Raw genomic sequence first — 20,852 nt, forward strand, 5'->3', positions numbered from 1 at the left:
CTAGTTGTTACCTCCCTATTCTTTCCTATTTATTTTTGCCTCTTAGTGTGTTTCAGTGAAATACTCCTTCTCATTACAGTACATCTTATTTTTGGTCATTTTCAACCAAACATTTCAATTGTAATAGATGTTGCTATGGCAGTTTGATTTAGAACTAGGCACATCTGTAAAACATTCTTGACATAGAACAAGAGAGCATACTTGAGGTGAATTGCATAAAAAACTGCATGACAATAAACCAAAGCAATTGACTCGGTGTGGACCATTCCATCATAACTAAAGGAACAATTGACCTGAACTCTAAAAGCTGCTTGAACCGGAATGATCCTCTAAGAATAGATGGATGTTGACATGTGTTTGCTGGGATCACATTCATGCAAAGTCTTTGATATTGATTTAGAGACTCACGTGGTCAATTAGCTCCTTCACCATGCCATTCCACTGGCCTGTGTTCTCATCTTGTGCACCATATCTCCCGTCTTCCACCAGGCGAATCTCGTAAGTGAAGCCCAGGATGTTGGCCAGCTCTCTCAGCAGGTCTATGCAGAAGCCCTCGAAGCGGTCGTTCCCGTACAGCGGCTTGTCAGACTTCTTGAACATCACGTATGGCTCTTCCTGTCAGGTGAAATAGTGGAGGAGGGATGAGTCTCTACAGCACTTGACATCTTTTACCTACTGATAAGGCCTATCTGAAAGGGTGTCTGATAGGTGAGATAGGCGTTTGAGCTGTGCGAGTCCAAACACACATTGGCTTGACGAGCAAAGCATGTGTGAAGTTACTGTGTTTATGTGTGTGTCAGGCAGCAGTCCTGGTCCTGTGATGTGAGGTAGGGTGGGTGCAAAGTGAGGCATGACCATAATAAGAGATAATCCCCCATATCAATGACTCTGTGCTCCTCTCAGGCTCAGCAGGCTGGCTTTGGGCCCAGGCCCAGCTTTCAGGACATCACATGCTTTGTCAATAAGATAAGAGATGCTGATAGACGGACACAAAAAGAGAGAACAAGAGCCGGCACATCCGCTCTGTTCACACAAACAGCTGGGGAGATTACTAATGTCTTCTTCCGCACTGCTTTTTTTCTCGCTACCGCCTACTGAGCATCTCCTCTACCATGTCCTTCTCCTCTCTTTCCTCCATGCTTCACTCCCCGTTTTCTCCTCCTCCTGCTTCCTCTGCTCTCTACCTCTGCTCCGTGCACCATCTGTCTTTGTTAGCTTTAGACGCTCGTTCTTGCCGCACGTCCCTCATTTCTATGACTCCCTTGACTCTCTCAGACAAATAAATCCAACAATATATCATCAGGCAGGTGTTGTTTATAATATAACTGTGCCGTGACTGAAACAAAAAAAAACATTAAAGATTGCTAACAGCTTTGACACATTTCACTGGCTGGAGTTTTAACAGTATGCAGGCTGTGTTTGTATAAGCGGCAAGAAAACAAACAGTTTGTTCTCTTCACTAGTAGTGGCAGACAAAAGAAATAGGTGTTTTTTGCAGTATATCATACATTCGCCTTATAGTAGTGATAATAGACAGATGTTGAGGATGAGGATTTCTCTGCACAGTGTTGTGAGGATGGAAAGCAAACAAACGTAGAACACAATGACAGCTTTCTTGATACATATAATTATATATGTGCATAAATATAAAATCCTATCATTATGTCCTGTGGTGTATTTTTCTCAATAATCTACCATTAATCCCTAATATTTTCATGTATTTACTTTTTCTTTACAAACTTGAAATTCATGCAGTCTCACAAACGAAATATCCAAACAGCTATGTGACACACAGTAGTTTCACATGTAAATATGATATGTGGGTCCCTTACAAAAGCACATTAAGATGTTATTTCACATTTCACATGTTAATTAATGTTTCATGTATCATATTAAAAACATTTTTAAATTGGGTTTCTAACAAAAAACACACGTAAAATGGATGTTTCCTCATGTAAAATGTTTAAAAAGCTACATATGTCTAATATCATGTATATATGTAATAATAATAATGATAATAATAATAATAATAATAAGAAGAAGAAGAAGAAGAAGAAGAAGAAGAAGAAGAAGAAGAAGAAGAAGAAGAAGAAGAAGAAGAAGAAGAAGAAGAAGAAGAAGAAATTGTATTTATAGGCGCACTTTTCATTTGCGTAAACAAAACTTGTGCTAAATCTTAACTATGTCATATATAGTATGGCAAGCAGTGAAATTATGGCCCCTTTAAACAAAGACACATGCAAAATTGAGGTTTGCACGGGTGATATCTTACATTTCTTATTTAAAATTGTTGAAAGCTACATGTGCAAATGTGCGAATTTGTCACATAAAAGATTATTGTTTCACGTGAAATCTGTGTCCCTAACAAAAAGATACCTGTGAACTATATGCGTTCATCACATTAAATGGTGTTAAACGTGTAATTCAATTCTACATTGTTTTACTCCCACAAGACCAATACCATGGCTAAATAGTAGAACTTTATTAATGGAGCAAACTGCATCATTAGTACCACTAGCAATCACCATCTTAGTCTGATCATTTGTCATCTGTAACAATGTAACTCTCTCCCATCGCTGCCTTCCGCCCTCAAATAAAACAGGACATCAGTTCAAATTAGCAGCTACAGTTTATCCTCACTTTAACAACACAGCAACAATTATTCAATCAATTATCATTGCTGACACAAGCCAGTACATATGTTCTACCCACTGCAGCTCACGTGTTGCTTCATTATACCTCAGAAACTGTAGGACTGCAAAGATACTGATGTAATCTTGATGAAAGAGCAGAAAGCACTGTCCACATACAGATCAATACCAGTGCGCTGCAATGTCAAGACCTACAGTACGAACAGCCAAATACACTGGTGTCTGTTTGTACAGGCGCGTTATTGAAGGTGAACACACGTGAAATATACAAACACCCCCAAAACCTCGACCACTAAAATATATCAGAGGGTGGGTGAGCTACTATTGACCAGACAGCAGTGTGTTGTGCAGGTGATGTGTATAATATGTGTATATCACATCTACCAATCCAAGGTAGGAGCAGTGTTTTCCTTTCTTCTCATCGCCATGGTAACTGCTTCAGTGGTAATGAGCATGCCAAGGTTTTTAAATCCACCCAGGTACTTTTAATACTGTATGCAGAAGGACAGCACTCACTGATACTGCCAATATCAGAGTCTAGGGGAAGGAAGACGAGTACCATCTTTTGAGAGGGTTTTTTATCTTTTCATGTTTAACTATGATAAATAACTTCAGGGTTATGTATCACTCACTGTTGTCTATTGAACTAGAGGCCTGCTTAGAGAAGAGTCGGTGAAAAGCGAAACCTCCTAACTCAATTATGAATTGAAATTCCCTCTGCTATAACATTACAATGTTTGTTTTTGTTACTTTAGACTTGAAGATGAATTTGGGAAGAATTACAGATTAAAAACCAGATTACATTCAGTTTATGGCTGTTGCTATCGGACATTACACAGACTTTTTATAGTTTCAAGATATGTGTCAAAGGTTTACGGCACCCATGAGCCATGGTTGGTCAGCTTGGGCTGTCTATGTTTTGTCCAACAAGTTTCTGATGTCGGTGGAGATCGTTGAGAGGGAAGACATCTTGAAGAAAGGTTTTGTAATCTCTCTTTCAGTAACACACATCCAACAATGACGTCCACACCGTGACCCCCGCTCTCTATCACAGTGAATGACAATGGAAACACAGCGACTGCATGGCAGTATCCTCCTATTCAGTAATGAAACCAATCGAAACAGAGGTCGCCTGGGTGTAACTCCTTTTCTGTAAGTGTGGTCTACCTTCACGCTACGTCAAAATGTAAATTCAACACATTAAACACAGTTACTTTTGGAAATATTGATTGAAGCACAGTGATTAAAGCACGATACAACTGTAGATGAAACGTCATGGCAGCACTACGTCTCAAAATGATGCAGAAAAACTAGTCCATGCATTTGTTACTTCAAGGCTGGATTACTGCAACTCATTGTTATCAGGTTGTCCCAAAAAGTCGCTTAAGACTCTTCAGTTGATCCAAAATGCAGCAGCACGTGTATTGACAAGAACTAGGAAACGGGATCATATTACTCCTGTATTAGCTGCTCTGCACTGGCTCCCGGTAAAATACAGAATAGAATTCAAAATCCTTCTCCTGACTTACAAAGCAATTAATGGTCAGGCTCCAGCATATCTTAAAGATCTCATAGTACCTTATAAACCAACTAGATCATTACGCTCCCAGACTGCAGGGTTACTTGTGGTTCCTAGAGTCTCTAAGAGTACAATGGGAGCCAGAGCCTTCAGCTATCAAGCTCCTCTCCAGTGGAACCAGCTTCCAGTTTGTGTTCGGGTGTGATATTGGGCTATACAAATACATTTGATTTGATTTGATTTACGTTCAGTGTCATAAAGTGCTTGACCTTTAACCTTTTACCTGATTTGTTAGTGACCTTTTAATGCACAACCAATACGATGACCACTGTCCATGAAAGATACCAGTGATTAAAATGGAAGAAAATGGTTTTATTCACCAACACCCTTCTTGACTTTTGGGTTATTACCCTAAAATATTGCTGACATATCAACATAAAGTTCCAAATGGTATATTTTGTTATGGTAATTTGCCAGGCCCAATGCTTTCCAGTAACTTGCCGTCTGCTCAACCCTGTCTCCTACACAATTAAGTTCCTATAAAGCTAAACTGCATTTTTGTGACGTAGACCAACTCAACGCTTTGCCTCTGCAACGTGCTCTGAACCCAACCCTGCAGTGCAGATATACATCAACATACCTCATATGTAGAGAGGCTTTGAACACGGTGACAGTGAATTCCCTTTAAATTATAACTTAATTCCTCTCTTTATAATTTGAGCATTTTCTCTCAGTCTCTCTTTACTGCCATGTTAAGCGATGGAAAAACTGTTATCTGGAGCACAAAGAAGCTATTTTGAGCCCATTAGCAGCTTATGATCTTTCACCTTCTGTCAACTGTGAACGACTGTCATTATCATAAAGTGTTGCTGGGCACATTAACAAAAAGCACTTCTCTGTGGAACAGTCATAAATACCTGTGATTCTTCCTGGACATTATAAAAGCTCTCATCTTCCACCTGTGGAGCTGGAATTGGTCCATTGAGGAATTTTAATATTTGTTTGGATAAGTAGCCACAACATAAAAGAACTGTTACTTTTCACTCTTCACAAATTTCACAAAATCCTGCAGAATTTAGCCCCACGGCTTTCACTTGGCTCGGTGGAACATTGTGGTGCCATGGCAGAAAATTAGATATCCAACAATTTGATGTATGCCGCTCTGACTCAAATCTGATTATTAGTCAGCTCCAAAGCGTCTTCTGATGCAATCATTACACATTTGCAATAATTCAAGCAATTTGTTTAATCTGGTTTGATTAAGGCCAACACTGACCAACCGAGCTTCAGCAATGTCTGTCATTTATGAATTTTCAAAGAGAATCTTTTCAAAAGAAATGTTTAATGGAATGCTTTGATTCAACCAGCGTGGTTCTCCAGCTGCTATACACATGCTTTAATCCCAATTAATCGTATCAGCACAGACCCAGTGACGTACATAATCTGACACATGAGCACATTGCCCAATAAGATTACATTCAGTACATGTGTTGCTAATGCACTGTGTGTGCAGTCTGTTCTATGGTGTCCCAGATGCAACACATTTCATCACAGTAAATAATACAGTGAGCTAAATAGTATAAATTGATTTACATACAGGTCAACACTGTTGTATGTTACAGTGCCTCCAATCAATTCAAATTAAAAATAATTACATTTGACTTTGCGTACTATAAGCCTTTAATTTAAAACTTAAATTGTAACAAGTGTAACTTTACATTTTCTCTGTGCAACACACACATAATCATGTTCTGTAACTGTATCATATATTCCCACTTTTCAAGATCCACGTAGTTGCACAGAAGATGCTTTTAAACTCCACATTTGTCTGCGGTGATCTTCAAAAAGATACAATCTATTAGCAATATGTAATGTAGTAGCTAAGGTGTTTACCAAAAGAAGCTTACAGAAATACTAAAAAGCAGGAAAGAAATGTTTTACATCAAAATGATTTTGTAAAGTCCACTGGGAGTCACATTGAGGAATGTGCAATATAGAATCAGAGTGTTGTGGTGAAAACATATTTTTCAACAAGGAAAACTCCGTCAGTGTAAAAAGGCCCTGAAGTGACCGTGAAAGGTTCAACATTTCTAGTTAAAAGGTATCTTAGTGGTTAAGATTTTTTATTATATTAAATATTAATAATTGCTTGCAACAATTTTTGAAAGTGATTGAATGAAAAACTGACTGAAAGAAAATGAAGTAGATTTGAGAAATAAATTAAAATGATCCAGCTAACTGCATTCGTTTTTTGTATAACAGATAACCAATGATGACGTTTGACCCTACCCTGAATCCTTTAATACACATTCAGAGACAAATAATCACACTCCCTCCCGTGTCCTGCAGCGAGGCTGGTTGCAGACGGGGGCCGGTGCATCTTTAATTAAAAAGATAGAGTGAAGGAGAAGCTGAGTATCTCTGTGAAGCAAACCTAATTAAAGCTATACCACCTCCATTTCCCTCTGCAGACTCTCCTTTAACACAAACACAACATCTAGCCCATTCTTCTCCAATAAATTAAAAACAAGGATTTTTGTGCCTCAGCAAAAACAAATGATACTGCCTTATTTTCAACATTTATTTTAGTAATATTGATTCCCTTCCATTGAGTGTGACTGTAGCGGAGAACAATGTAAATCACCTTAGTATATATATATTATGGCTTAAATATATGGACAATATGTTGCACATTCCTGTACACAACTGTGCAGCGATTAAATTTAATAACAGATATATTATACATATTTTTTAGAATACTTTTACATTTTTAAATGTTATGTATTTGTCTTGACTGTTATAGTAGTTGCTTTTATTATTTATTTATCTTACTAAGTTTACTGTTGTTACTGCATCAAAACACTATGGAAAATTCCCTGTTTGCTTGGCAATAAATCTAAATCTGATGCATTTTATACTGACTTGTGCATTGTTATAACTAGATATTACTACACAAGTTTTAACAAGATACGTCTCTCTGGATAACAGCACATCACTTTACCTTGTTGGTATGTTCTTATAGGAAGAAACTTCTATATGTAGCTATAATAAGAAACAGATTCAGTCAATGCCTAAAGAGACACTGTAGCCTACATTAGCTGGAATATTAGACTTGGACTGATTTGATTAGGTTTCATTTTATGCTCAGGATGAGACATTCCCCACATGTGAAAGATAAGTGTTTAGTATGTATATATATAGTTCTACATATAGTATTTAATGTACAGTAGATAGAAACATATGTATTATAAAACTAATCTGTGGATGATAGCATGTTTACAGAATGTGTCACTGTAGTAGTGTAGCCAAGCCCTGGAAATGCACTAAAGTATTTCAAAAACTGACAGATTCATTACAAATAAAATTGTGCTTAACAAAGTTCCATGACAACATTAAGATATTTTTTTTTTTTTGATGGAGATAATATTTCAATGGATGTTAGTAAAACGAACTACAGTCTGTTCTATGATATTTCACTTAATATAGTTGTATTACAATCTGGTTTATTTCCCACATATGCTCAACATTTCCTCCTGCAGACATATTGAAAAGTGAGAAGCATCACGCAGCAGATAATCGGCAGGATGTGTTACACTAACAACATATGTTTGATAACTCCGACCTTTAGCTTAATGATCCTTTACAGTACTTATGTGTTGGTATGATGTAGTGATTAATGCAACCGGTCCTATTTATTAATTATCTTTCCACATCTGTCTCTTTCATGATGTGATACGTGCTGGAAGGTCTGTGGGCTCTGGCATCGGCTTATTTGCATTTCCCGGTGTCTCATCCAAGAACAGTTGCTCTGAATATTGACAGCCAAATGGATCAGAGACCAGAGGTTGTTTTGTTTTCCAGCCAAATGTCTTAATCACAGGGTTTACTGGTGCTCTCTTTTTCTTTTTTTTTAGCTTTCAGATGCTTTTAGTCTGGATGTGGTAAAAAGGAAGGACACAGACTATTTTAGAATTCCCAATAGTTGATTGACAGATTGCACAGTAGAAGTAAATACAAGTCACATAATTCATTAAGTTGTACTTAATTATTTGCAATGTGTAGCATACTAAACACCTACTGACACAAACAAACCCATTCTCCCATCCTGCTCTGCAAGACATGTCCGTGTTCAGTTCTTTAGCTCAGATTGAAGACTAGAAATGTTTTTTCATTGAAAATATAAACGGGGGGAAATTATTTACCTGCACACATTTATGGACTCAAGTATGTTGTTTTTGATCTGTCTTAAACCTGCAGTGGGCTGTGTCAATATTACAATGCAAACAATGGCATGAGGCACGGCTCCTTAAAAATTCATATTAGTCAACTTTACATTTTTCCAACAGTATTTAGATTTTCCAAAAATATGAGACGTGGGGAGGTGGCTGTAGCAGTGTAATATCTTTATATAAAGACTTATTGTCAATTCAGGTTTTCGTCCAACGTCTCTACTAACAATATAGTGTGTATCAAAGCCTGAAGTATCTTCTTCCTCTGTAACATAGCGCTCCATTGTTGTCAAACAACTATTAAAAACACATCAATGAGCCTCACTGTTGCACTGGGTGACATGTTCCTTCATTATCATGAACACACACTGCAGTTTATTTTTGACTGAATCTCACACACACCGCCCTGCTGCCCCAAATACTCACTCACACAGAAGGAGGAAATGTTTGATAAAAAATACAGTGACCAGCTATTTTAGGAAAAATACTGAGCCTTTAGAAAAAAAGATTCAAGATACATTCCAGTAGGAAGCAATGGGCCGCAGCGAGGGGAGAGGAGAACGGAAGTATTGAGAGACAAACTAAGATGGCTGGCTTTAGTTTATATGAAGATATGAAGTTCTAACCAACATCACATAAATAATTTGTGTTATAGTTTTGGAAGGTAATCTACGTCATCCTGCTGATCGGGACATATGGTTCATTTTAGAAGGCAATGCCAAACAATGTGTTTAGTTGTCTCGTTTGGAGGACTTATTGGACAGCAGGCGTAACATTAGCTATATTTTTGAGGTTGACTAGAAAATGTCAAATATGATATGAATTCCCCCAGCTGGCACAACAACAGATGTTTAATCATTAAATGTCCTTTGATGAATAAACTGCTTCTGCCGCTTGTTATCTTATCTTATTTGACCTTTTTGCGTTGTAACAGAGCAAATTGTCAAATAATTGTACAGTATATTATTCTGCAACACAATCCCTGAGTGTGTCCATTATTTTGTATTTTAAAGCAGTCTGCAGGTAGTTCAACCTTTTTCCTGCAGTGACTAATAAAACATGGGTTGTTTCTGTGGAAGTGGAAGCAGGCCTGCTCCTTGCTCTCTCCAAGACATTACACAGTATATTATCTGCAGCTCCAGCCATTAGCCTAAAGGTACTTCATTTCCACCGCAACATTATGGGAGTGATTTCCAAAGAAGATAAACTGTTGATAGGCCAAGATCTCAACAGTAATTACATCATGTTTTATAGTACATAATCCCTGAGAAAATGATGAGAAGCTGGATGAAAGTGTACATCAATCAAATGTAACAAACCCAATTATTGTCAGCCCTCCCTTCTTTTCCTCGCTGCTCACAGCCATCACACATCTCCCCATGACTCAGTCCTGATATGGCAATTATAGCCGTGGAGAGTCTTTGCTAATAACTGCAATCCAATCACTTCACAGCACGCGCGGAAGGAAAAAAGGGCCCACGATAAATAATGACAACCCGCAATTTACTTGATATTGTTTTTTTTTTAGCTTGCCTCCTCAATAACAGGATCATAAATGGATTAAATTTGGCTTGCTTCTACAAGTTTTCCTCTACTGTTATGGTGCTCACATAGTCTGCTGTTTGTAGGGGTACAGGCATGCATATGTTCACACACACATATGGTAAGTAAACGTTCAGTGACAGAAAAAACAACGGCTCCAGGTCCTCCATTAGGCAATACATTTGTGGTAATTAAATGTATTGCATTATTTCTATAAAAATGTTAATAGTCTACCCACTATACAGCACATTACCCAAGAGTACCCCGGCAGAGCCCAGCAGGCAAAGCGGTACCTCTCAAAGTACCAGTCGACTCTGCATAGCTGGTCCATTTGGGGACTTGAACAATGTGTGAAATGATATCAGCTACTGAGCCCAAATGTCAACAGATCCATGTCAAGTGAACTAACTGAGTGATATGGTTGAAAGCTTTGTAAAACTAGTAAGTAGACCTTGAGTTTGGACTTAATGATGTTTCAAAGCTGCTAAATAATTCTGGCTAAGAATACTTGAGGTCATTTATTTATGATTTATTTAGTTCCACAGCCTGTGTGATATCTGTATAATGATATAATTATATCATCAAACTCTATACAAGGACAAGGACTATTACAAGGATATTACAAGGACATGACCTCCATAGTTGCTGCTTAAGCCAAATTAAATAGCTTTTATGCAACATTGTTACAATGCTCAACATCACTAAAGGAAATAATTGCTATGAAGATACCAGATAATGTTCTGCCTCTTCTCAAATTTAGACTTGAATTCCTTAGATTTTGGCACCACTGGCAAGAGAGACAATAACACAATATGCCTGATAAATTGGTCGGTAGGAGGCAAAGCCGTAAACCATGAAATCTTATTGGACAATCAATCAGTCAATTTTCCCTGCCTAAGCCTGCTCCTACCAAATTGGAGTCCTCCACAGTGGTGAAGTCAACTGGCAATTTAGGAGTGCAGTGCTTTGGGGTACTCTACTTCAATTGAGTCGGAGAGCAGCATCAACAGAAAGGGCAGCCCAGGCAAAGAAGTGAAGGATTTTTCAAGAGGAAAAGCTTAAAAATAATGACATCTTTGGAGGGAGTCTGTTGTGGCTGAAAGCTGTTCTAGGCTTCTATAATTGGTCCCACATAAAGCACCATTACAATTTGATTTGGCTATAAACAGACATTTAAAGCTGCAATATTTAATTTGCACATTGTCAGCCCAAAATGGCAGTGAGAGGTAACTGTTTGAATCTTGAAGACTGTTAGATAACATAAGTGAACTGCGCAGAGCTGGTTTATGTTGACCAAATGGGTCTGTGTGTTACTTCTTTACCAAAGAGCTGACGGTGAGATCAGCCTCCCATTGGTTTCCTTCTGCATCACTATTTTAGGTGGGTGGCTGTACTGAGCAAAGCCCGTAGCATATCAGGTGACTGAAGTTTGATACTTAGGACGCTTAATGACGCTAATTCCATTTGCTGAACAGTGGTGTAGCAGCGACAGTTCAGAAATCAAATAGATGCATTGAAAATATGAAGTACCAGTATGGTGGAGACGATCAGGGATCGATTGGATAGGGAATCAGAGACATTAGTTGTCTTCCCCTTCTGGTTGTCCGTCATGTTCAGGCCGCTTGGAGGATCCCAGGTACCGATCTGGAAAACAAAATACACTTTTTTAATTGGTTCCAGGATTTATGTATCCAGATGGCATACAGAAAAAAAATACGCCACAACACATAGAAAAAGCATGATTGTATTAGGCCAGGGGTCGGAACCTTTTTGGCTGAGAGAGCCATAAAAGCCAAATATTTTTTGATGTAATTCCTTGAGAGCCATATATTTAATAGATTTGAATGCAACTTTACGCGTGCATTTTTTAAGAATAACACGTCTCCGAGAACTAATAGCAGTATCAGTGTTTCATTGAACACGTACTCTTTTATTAAATAAACTAAACGCTTACGTTATTTATCTCATTTATGTGCACGTTTCAGTGTTTACTGCACGGGTGTCAAACTCAAGGCAATTATATCCGGCCCGCGAGAAAATATCATATGTCTGTCAAAACTGGCCCGCCGGTTTTGGTAAATCAATGCATGGCACAACCACGGGAAAATACATTTGAGGAAGTATCTAAATGTGTGAATGGAACGAAAGTTTTTGGAAAGCAAAGGGAAACACACCACAGATCTCTGGGACGATGTGAGCTGGCCTGTTTGTGCGACATAACGAAGCATCACACTGTTAAACCTGCAGCTTCAGGGCCGTGTGAAAAAACAACAGCACTGAAGGCTTCTCTTGAGGGAAAACAAGTCTTCGTTCATCTCCCAATTGGCTATGGCAAGAGTTTGATTGACAGATTGTACATCCAATCACTTAAGGCCCTGTCACACATATCCATATGGGGGAAACGTATACGAAAAATAGCTCACAATTTGAGTCCAAATACGTCCACCTTGTCATCGGATTGGATCGGAAAAGTGAACGTATACAGATACGCATGTCGAACCTATTAATCACTTACTTATACAAAATGCCCAACGAATGCATAACGTATACAAAAATATGTCGTATGCAAAATATCGGCAATACGCTGGTGTACGTTTATATAAGGTAAGGCATTAGTAGTATTCGTTAAGAGCACACTGTGTGAGGGCGTCCCGGTAGCTCACCCGGTAGCACAGGTGACCCTATATATAAAGGCTGAGTCCTTGCTGCAGTGGCCACTGGTTCGAGTCAGACCTGTGGCCATTTGCAGTATGTCATTCCCTTCTCTCTCCCCCTTTCACAATCTGCACTTCTCACTATCATAAAGGCATGAAAAGCCCAAAAATATAACTTAAAAAAAGAGCACGCTGTGTTACGAGTCTGTGAAAATGTTTTGAGCATGTTCAAAATTTTCGGACGTACCCAACGTGTGCTTCATAAGTTATGCAGACGTTACACATAAGTTACGTTCCATTAGACATACGTGAATACTGAATACAGTACGCCAATACAGTACATGAATACCTACGTGAATACAGTAGAGGTACGTTAGATATAGCCTACGTCGGCTGACGGTGAACCCTACAGCCAACTTATTGATAACTGAGTGGATAAACTATTTGTAACCTATGTTAAGCTTATCCCTGACGACGGAGTAACTTATTCAACGTGTTATTAGCGTTCAGCTAGCGTTTTGGAAGCTTATTGGGGTTTGAATATAGTATATAGCAGGGGTCGGGAACCTTTTTGGCTGGGAGAGCCATAAAAGTCAAATATTTTTTTATGTATTTCCTTGAGAGCCATATATTTAATAGATTTGAATGCAACTTTACGCGTGCATTTTTTAAGAATAACACGTCTCCGAGAACTAATAGCAGTATCAGTGTTTCATTGAACACGTGCTCTTTTATTAAATAAACTAAACGCTTACGTTATTTATCTTATTTATGAGCACGTTTCTGTGTCTACTGCACGAGTGTCAAACTCGGGAGAAAATATCTTATGTCTATCATAACTGGCCTGCCGGTGTTGGTAATTAAATCAATGCATGGCACAACCACGGGAAAATACATATTTGAGGAAGTATCTAAATGTGTGAATGAAATGAAGCTGCCCCGGGACAAACTGACGGGACTGACGACAGACGGAGCCTGCGATGTGATGAAAAGAGCGGATTAGTGCAGGATGCGGGAGAAGATGCAGCGGGAGAACTGTGCAGGTGAGCTGACGGTGTATCACCGCATCACACACCAGGGAGCGCTGTGTTGTAAAGCTCTGGAGATGGAACATGTAACAAGCACCGTAACACAGACAGGAAACTTTATAAGAGTCAATGTAAGTCTCTTCCTGTGTAGATACATTCTGAACATGGCGGTCCGATGGCTGAGTCGAGGGAAAGTGCTGAATATATTTTTCGAGTTGCGTGAGGAAATCTGGCCGTTTTTGGAAAGCAAAGGGAAACCACAGATCTCTGGGACGATGTGAGCTGGCCTGTTGGTGCAACATAACGAAGCATCTCACTGTTCCAGCTTCAGGGCCGTGTGATCACGGACATGTATGATGCAGTGAGAGCCGAGCTGCCTGTGGGAGACTCGGATGCAGAAGGAAACTTTGGTCACTACGTGTTTCCAAAAACTGACAACCCATCTCCACCGCTGTGTTCCCGACCGCGCATTCTGCTGATCAACTGAGCGCATTTGCCGACTTTGCAGCTCAGAACTGCTCAGCAATCCGTTTGCAGTTGACTTAAATATGTTCCATATCTTTTTGCACTTTATCCAATATGTGAATCCTGTTCAATAAATGTGGACCGTGTTTGGCCCTCGACGTAGTCCCAGTTTTTAATGTTGGCCCTCTCTGTGATTGAGTTTGACACCCCCGGTCTACTGCTTGCTTTGTGCAGTTTCTCCTCTGCTGGGTTTTGTGAAGGGCGGGGCTTCACTGCCGACACACACATGTGCGAACACACCTACAGTCAGAGACAGAGCGGAGGTAAGGAAAGGGGAGAACTAAAAAAAAATTGTCTGTGAGCCATATTGTGTCATCGAAAGAGCCATAGGTTCCCGACCCCTGTATTAGGCAGTACTCGCTTTTTTCATGTAAAAAACAATACTAGGCTGCTTTGATTTGCCAAACCTCCACCTGCATGAATGACACACTACTTCCAGGACACACTAAATCTTCCACTGTGAACATAGTTACGAGGGATACGGGCTGGTAGATATGATTACGTGTATCTTAACAGAAGATAAGACATTTTTCTAAATGTAACTTTAACACTACCAACACAGCCAGACATGTACAGTATAGACATATACTAACTCAGACTTCCTTCTCTTTCTAGTCTTGGTACATACAGAGGATAATGTGCAACACCCTGAGGACACTGTTGACAGCCGTGTGAACCCTGAACACTGTCAGGGGGCACTTTCTTCTAGACTCCCACAGGGAATAATGTTAGAGATGATCTAGGATCTGGATCGGCCCGTGGCCTTTTGGAGGGTTTGTGGAGGACAGCACCGAGGAGGGCTGAAAGGAGGAGGGGCGCATCCTGGGGTAGCAAGTAGAAAGAAGAGGATCATTGGATCATGCCTCAAGGCTTCTCTTGTCCTCTCTCAGCTCTCTCTTAAGTCTCCACACCTAAGCCTCCTAGTCAGAACCCCCCTGCACCCCATCCAACCCCACCGACCTGATCACAGGGACCACAAACACTCCAACCCACATCAGCCACACACTCCTCAGGGCTCCTCTGATAGCCCCAGACTAGGGCCAGAGATGGGCTTTGTAATTGCAAATCAACTCTTTAATTCAGGCTTCATGAGGCTGGAGGGCTTCTGAAGGGGTTTTTATTAAGAGAGTAAATTATTCATGGCGGTGCAGGCGCACACAGAGCAGAGGTCAGGAGCTTCTGAGAGGCAAAGCTGAAGTGTGAAGTGTTTGTGGTTGCATTCAAGAATATCATTTTTATCGGCAGTGTTAGCAGGTTATCTTCCTGCTGATAATCTTATGAATCTTAAATTGACTGCTGAACACTGGAGATGCCATTCCTAGAAGAAAATTGGAGACCTAGAGGAACCTATTCAAAATAGTACACAAACATATGCCATGACATAATGCATTCTAACTGACATGAAGTTAGATTAAGTTACAGTCTGCAGCGTTGGGCCAGAAGGAGCCAGGAATCAAAGCGCCAAACCTGTGATAAGTGGACGACCTGCTCTATCTTCTGAGCCACAAGGAGAAGATATCTTTCCAGAGTTGTAACATCTTCAATAATCTATCAAACTCATAGGTCTATTTAGTGTAACTGACCTTTCTGGATCTCACCCCCCTGCTTTTGGTCTGAATGCCCCATGAGAAGTTTGAGTTCCTGGATCCTCACTGGCTATACTGTGTCTTGATCTGATAATCTTAATTGAAATGCACTATACTATATAAAACTATTACAATGTGTCTTCAGTATAAATTACTGTATAAAATAGTGTTTCTATTCTGCTTGTCAAAATGCAAATTAAATTATCTTCAGTAAATGTTCATAAAACAGTTAAATACATAACAAGTGAAACAAATCTAAAAAAGATTGTCATGGCACTGTGACACTGAACTTTCTTTGACAAAGTATTATCATCATTATCATCATGTCTTCATCTCAACTCTAAAACACTGTCAATGGTGTTGTGAATTTATGAAGTTTCAAGACATTAGTTTGGGGATTAGGGGCCGCTGCTGTATACTCATTTTTCTAAACAAACTGCTTTATTACTGTTGATTTCTGCAGCTGACTTGGCAGTATGTTAATTGAGCAAAAGGAGGTGTTAAAGGATCAACTTGTCTCGTGAGGCACGAGTCTACTTAGCTATTAGAATATTAGAAATATTCCAGATTCCGAAGGCTCCACTCTCACACAAATGTTATTTTTAAGTTCACACAGAAAACAATCTCTCTTCGTATTCTTTGGGCTTGTTCTTTCTACATGGATCTAACAACAAGATTAAAGGTTAGAGAAGCAAGCTTGTGACCCGGAGGTTGTAGGTTTTATCCCGGGACCAGCAGGAAGCAAGAAAAACGGTGCTTGGTTCTCCCTTATTACCACCACTGAGATGCCCTTGAGCAACGCCCATAACCCCAACCGCTCCAGTGGAGCTGCTGAGTGGCAAGCAGATCAGACTGTGGTCGTGCTGGGCAGCTTCCAGGTGTAAAAGTGTAACTGTTTAAATTTGATCAGGGCCTTCCTGAAAAAAAGATCATTGATCTCAGTGAAACTTCCCCTGAGGGGCGGAAAAATGCAAAATGTGTCCTTTTGAATGTCAATCCAAATACCTTCTATGGTTAAAGAAAGAAAGATTTTGGTTCATTTTGCCTAGAGGCAAATTTTCTCAGTGTCTGCAGGTCAAACTTTGGTATTGCAGTATTGAAATCACAGGTTTTGGTTTTGGTCTCTGTAAAGGCACAATGGTACCAAAGCTGGCAACCTCACTATGACGACCAGACTCGGGTTTTTTTGTAGAGACAACAACAATCAAAAGAAATACAACATGCTCATTTATAAGGTTAAGCGGTGTTGTACGCATATTTATGAACTGCACAAGACAGAGCCAGGTTAACTGTTTCTAGTCCTTATGCTATGCCAGTCAAAGCACGTCCTGACTCCAGCTTGCTTATTACTTAACACACAAACATGAGATTGATATCGATCTTCTCATCTCAGAAAGAGAGCAAACTATTTCTACAAATAGACACATCACTGGCAAAATTATCAATATTTGGATACCTACAGAAAGCTCTGGTGTATGCAGTTCAGTGTCAATGATAGACGTGACTTGTGGAACTCCAATATGGCTGCCAAAGTGTTTCCTAAAAGTCCTTCATTAATGGACTATGCATACATAAGCATTTAGATGTGCATTTACACGTACATGTTATTGCGATTGCAGATCGTTTGTGTTTGTTTTGATCTTTCATAATTCACTGTTATATACACCTTGATTTAATACACAGTATCTCTTCTAATTATCTCGTTGTCATACCAGGTGAACCAATAAGTGCACAAACACACACAAATTAAAGACACACTACCTTCTCAAGCCCCTCTTCCTTCAGACTGATAACATCAAGGTCGAAGTCAGTCCTTAAGCCATTGGTCCGATTAAAAGTGATTCTTCCAGTTAGGCCATCCCAGTGAGCCTAAAGAGAGGGAGGCAGAGAGAATATTAGAGGGGACATTCCACCATCAGCATCAAGTCTAAATCTCCACTTTCTGATATGTTTCTGATGTCAGAGTTTGAGGCAAAGCAGTCAAGGAGTGAGAACACATACACTGTTAGTATTTCTAGCTCTTTCACACACGGTTTCTGTTTGTACAGTCTCCCCTGGTATCAAGATGCCGACACACAGACTCTCAGGCTGTATTTGTAACAGTTGGAAGGCTATTACCCAATCTTTACAGATATTTAGGGGTGTGATAGGATACAATGTAGCATGAAAGTGGTTCAGTGCAGGAAAGCCTTTTTTCCAGGTACAGCAAATAATAACAGAGCTTTTCCAACTGGAAGCTGGGAACTTCGGGCCCCATCTTTTATTTGATGAGTGGGAGCCACAGATCTGGAAGTTACTCACTCAGTACAGTCAACTGTTCTAGAAAGCATTTTTCATACTCATTTGACTCAGTGTCTGAATACCTCTCCATTGTTTACCAGTGCTGTTTGCAGATTACTTCAAAATACATTATTATTAACTACTATAACCAAGGAAAATGGTAGTTATATACGTATATCAACTGTTTAGGTAAGTATGTGTATTTGTTACTCTACAAACAGTCTGTCATTTTGTCTTTTCAAGATACTACTACTAATACTGGTGGCCATTTCCTGGATGCTAGATATTCATGGTCCCAAGAAGAGGATTCCTTCAGATTTTGGTGTCCTACCATCATGTCATAGCAACAACATGCATGTCAAGATTACGGTAATCATTTTATACTAAAATACTCTTTGGTGAATTGCCATGAACCTCACTCAGCATAATCAGGCTACACTGAGGATGAACCCTTTTCTTTTAGAACAATCTATGATCTGGCCTGGCTCTGAAGGCAAACATGAGCTGCAAGTCTCCTATTAACTCAGAGTTTCTCCCATTCTCTTTCAAAAGGTCCCAGCGGTTTGTCATGTTGTAATTAAAGCCTTTAAACAACATCTTGACACTCAGAACCTCTTCAAAACAGGGCTTCCATGTCAGATAATGAAGCAAGACCCACCTTAAGGCCTCTATCATTACAGTTGATATTTGGCTCTAATGGTGCGCACTCTAAATTAATTTGCTGACATCAACCCTGGAGCTTTCAGGACCCTTGGCATTCTGAGTTGCCTGCTCTTCCTGGTTGGTAATCCAGCCTTGACTGCCATCCTAAAGACCAAATGTAACTTTGCATATGTTTTTTTCAAGAACAACATTTTAACAGAATCCACAGAACTTTCTGGACATTAAATATCTTCAGAAAACAGATGACCTTGGTGACCTTGTGAGCTTTCCTTCTGCAACATCAGAACAATATTTCCCCTGAAAGCCTGTTTTGTGTAGTTGAGATCAAAATGAAGGTCAAGTTCGAAGATGTTTCTTTTTTTTTTTTCTCTTTCCCTTTCTTCCCTCGTCCTAACCCCTTCCCCCATTTCCCTTACATACATTAAAGAGGCTTTGAGGTCTCGAAAAGCACTATATAAATTAAATGTATTATTATTATTATTATGTGGGTGTGGCTATTGCCCCCCCCCACTCCCCACTTTGTTTCAACTCTTGTATATTGAGGTAAGGCTGTTGGTACCTCTATTAATGTTTTTTGCATTAATAGAGGAAAATTGATTTGCCTAGTTTCAGTTTAACATTATCAGTTCTGAAATGATAGTCCAATAAATATTCATAATTAATAATGTCCTGCAGATATTGATTTAATCATTCCCTTGGACTTGACTTAATGCTGCTTATTAAAATGAAATGTTTTTGTGGCAGCATTTGACAGTTGACATAAGCAACTACTAGCTGCGTTTTCTGTTTTCAGATTTAAACTTGATAGCTTTTATTTATTGAATGGTTGAGTTTCTTTTTTCTTCTTGTTCTTGTACCCAACATTACTAAAAACCCTTTTGTTGTGTATGTCGGTAAAAGCTAATTTACAACTTGAAAGAAAACACATCACAAAAGGTACTTTTTAGACAGAACCAGTAAAAACAGTTTGAACATCAAGTGGCGAATACTATTGTATCACAGGCACAGTATGACCTTGACTTTAAAGCGTCTGACTTGATTCGAAAAGGTTAGAGTTCAATTCTCTGTGCTGATTTTTTGTTTCCTGTCCCAAGCACCAACTGTTCAATACACACCAGCTCAGTGACCCTGTGGTTCAGGGGCTTTCAAGAAGATTTTGGCCTAACTAAAGATCCTAAAATAAAGGCACCAAGGGTGAGAGCTAATACAAAGGACTGCAATTCAGCCAGCAAAGGGGTTCTGAAACTGGGGTCAACTGAACTCAAGAGGTCCACAAAGGAGTTCCAAAATGACCCAGTAAAAGAAGAATATACTGTATTTGAATTAGTTGTGTCCACTTAATATGATTCCTATCAGTGCAATGATCTTGGGTTTCACATTGGCCCCTATTGCACTGTGGGGGTATGTGCAGTTCTTAAATACATCAGTTATTCAGTAGGGGGAATGTTTCCATATACAGGACAGTTAGGCCAAGTCTAAAGTCAAGCCAAAGGGTAAACATTGCAGTGTTCATTATATCCCACACTAATGGAGTGTTGAGATGAATGACCAACATAGTTTTCTTATTTGTATTTTTATTATCAGAACCCTGCAGTTTGTGGGATTAAAAATGTAAATATTTGTTCCTTAATGTAAAAGGAAGTGGGGGAATTAACTTCAGATGTGTTAATCATCTGGGAGCATGACTTAGAATGCATTACATGTTGTGTACAATTAGAAGGTTTGGCACTAAAGAAATCAACAAATATTCCTGTCGGGCCTTCAATATGCTAAATGAAAGTCATGGAAATCTGAAGACATGTCATTTTATTTCTATTCTTCTTTAAGTGTTGCACCCCTTCATACTCTTTTTTGTTCATTCTTATAGATCCATATGTACTGTTTGTAACACAGCAACAGACCTTGTTTTTTTAAATAAAGTTCAAATAACACTATAAATCTAATCTAATCAATATATTTGATCTTGCTTTAAAGTTTTTAATTTTAATGTAATGAACTTTATTTGGTAAGCATATACAGTAACATTTCTCTAATATACTGTATTGGTATTCTGAATCCAGAGTGCAATCCAAATTATAGCAAATGTGTAAACATTCCATTTCTTATAACATATGCCTCTTTCTGTCCAGTAAATATCATGCATGAGAAAGTATTTCAAAGATAATGTCATGTAAA

At 39.1% G+C, this 20,852-nt stretch overlaps 1 protein-coding gene across 2 annotated transcripts in view; it reads right to left on the reverse strand.

The window, feature by feature from the left end:
- Positions 1 to 20,852, reverse strand: part of grik2 (glutamate receptor, ionotropic, kainate 2) — a 204,499-nt gene that overhangs the window by 54,195 nt on the left and 129,452 nt on the right. For both annotated transcript variants that reach the window (XM_029451364.1, XM_029451365.1), the window contains exons 9-11: positions 17,496 to 17,603; positions 11,472 to 11,585; positions 409 to 615 (exon numbers count right to left, since the gene is read on the reverse strand). In XM_029451364.1, the coding sequence (XP_029307224.1) occupies positions 409 to 615; positions 11,472 to 11,585; positions 17,496 to 17,603 (429 nt within the window). The remainder of the gene's footprint in view (positions 1 to 408; positions 616 to 11,471; positions 11,586 to 17,495; positions 17,604 to 20,852) is intronic.

Source organism: Cottoperca gobio, chromosome 16, assembly GCF_900634415.1.
Source record: "Cottoperca gobio chromosome 16, fCotGob3.1, whole genome shotgun sequence".
Taxonomy (NCBI): Eukaryota; Metazoa; Chordata; class Actinopteri; order Perciformes; family Bovichtidae; genus Cottoperca; species Cottoperca gobio.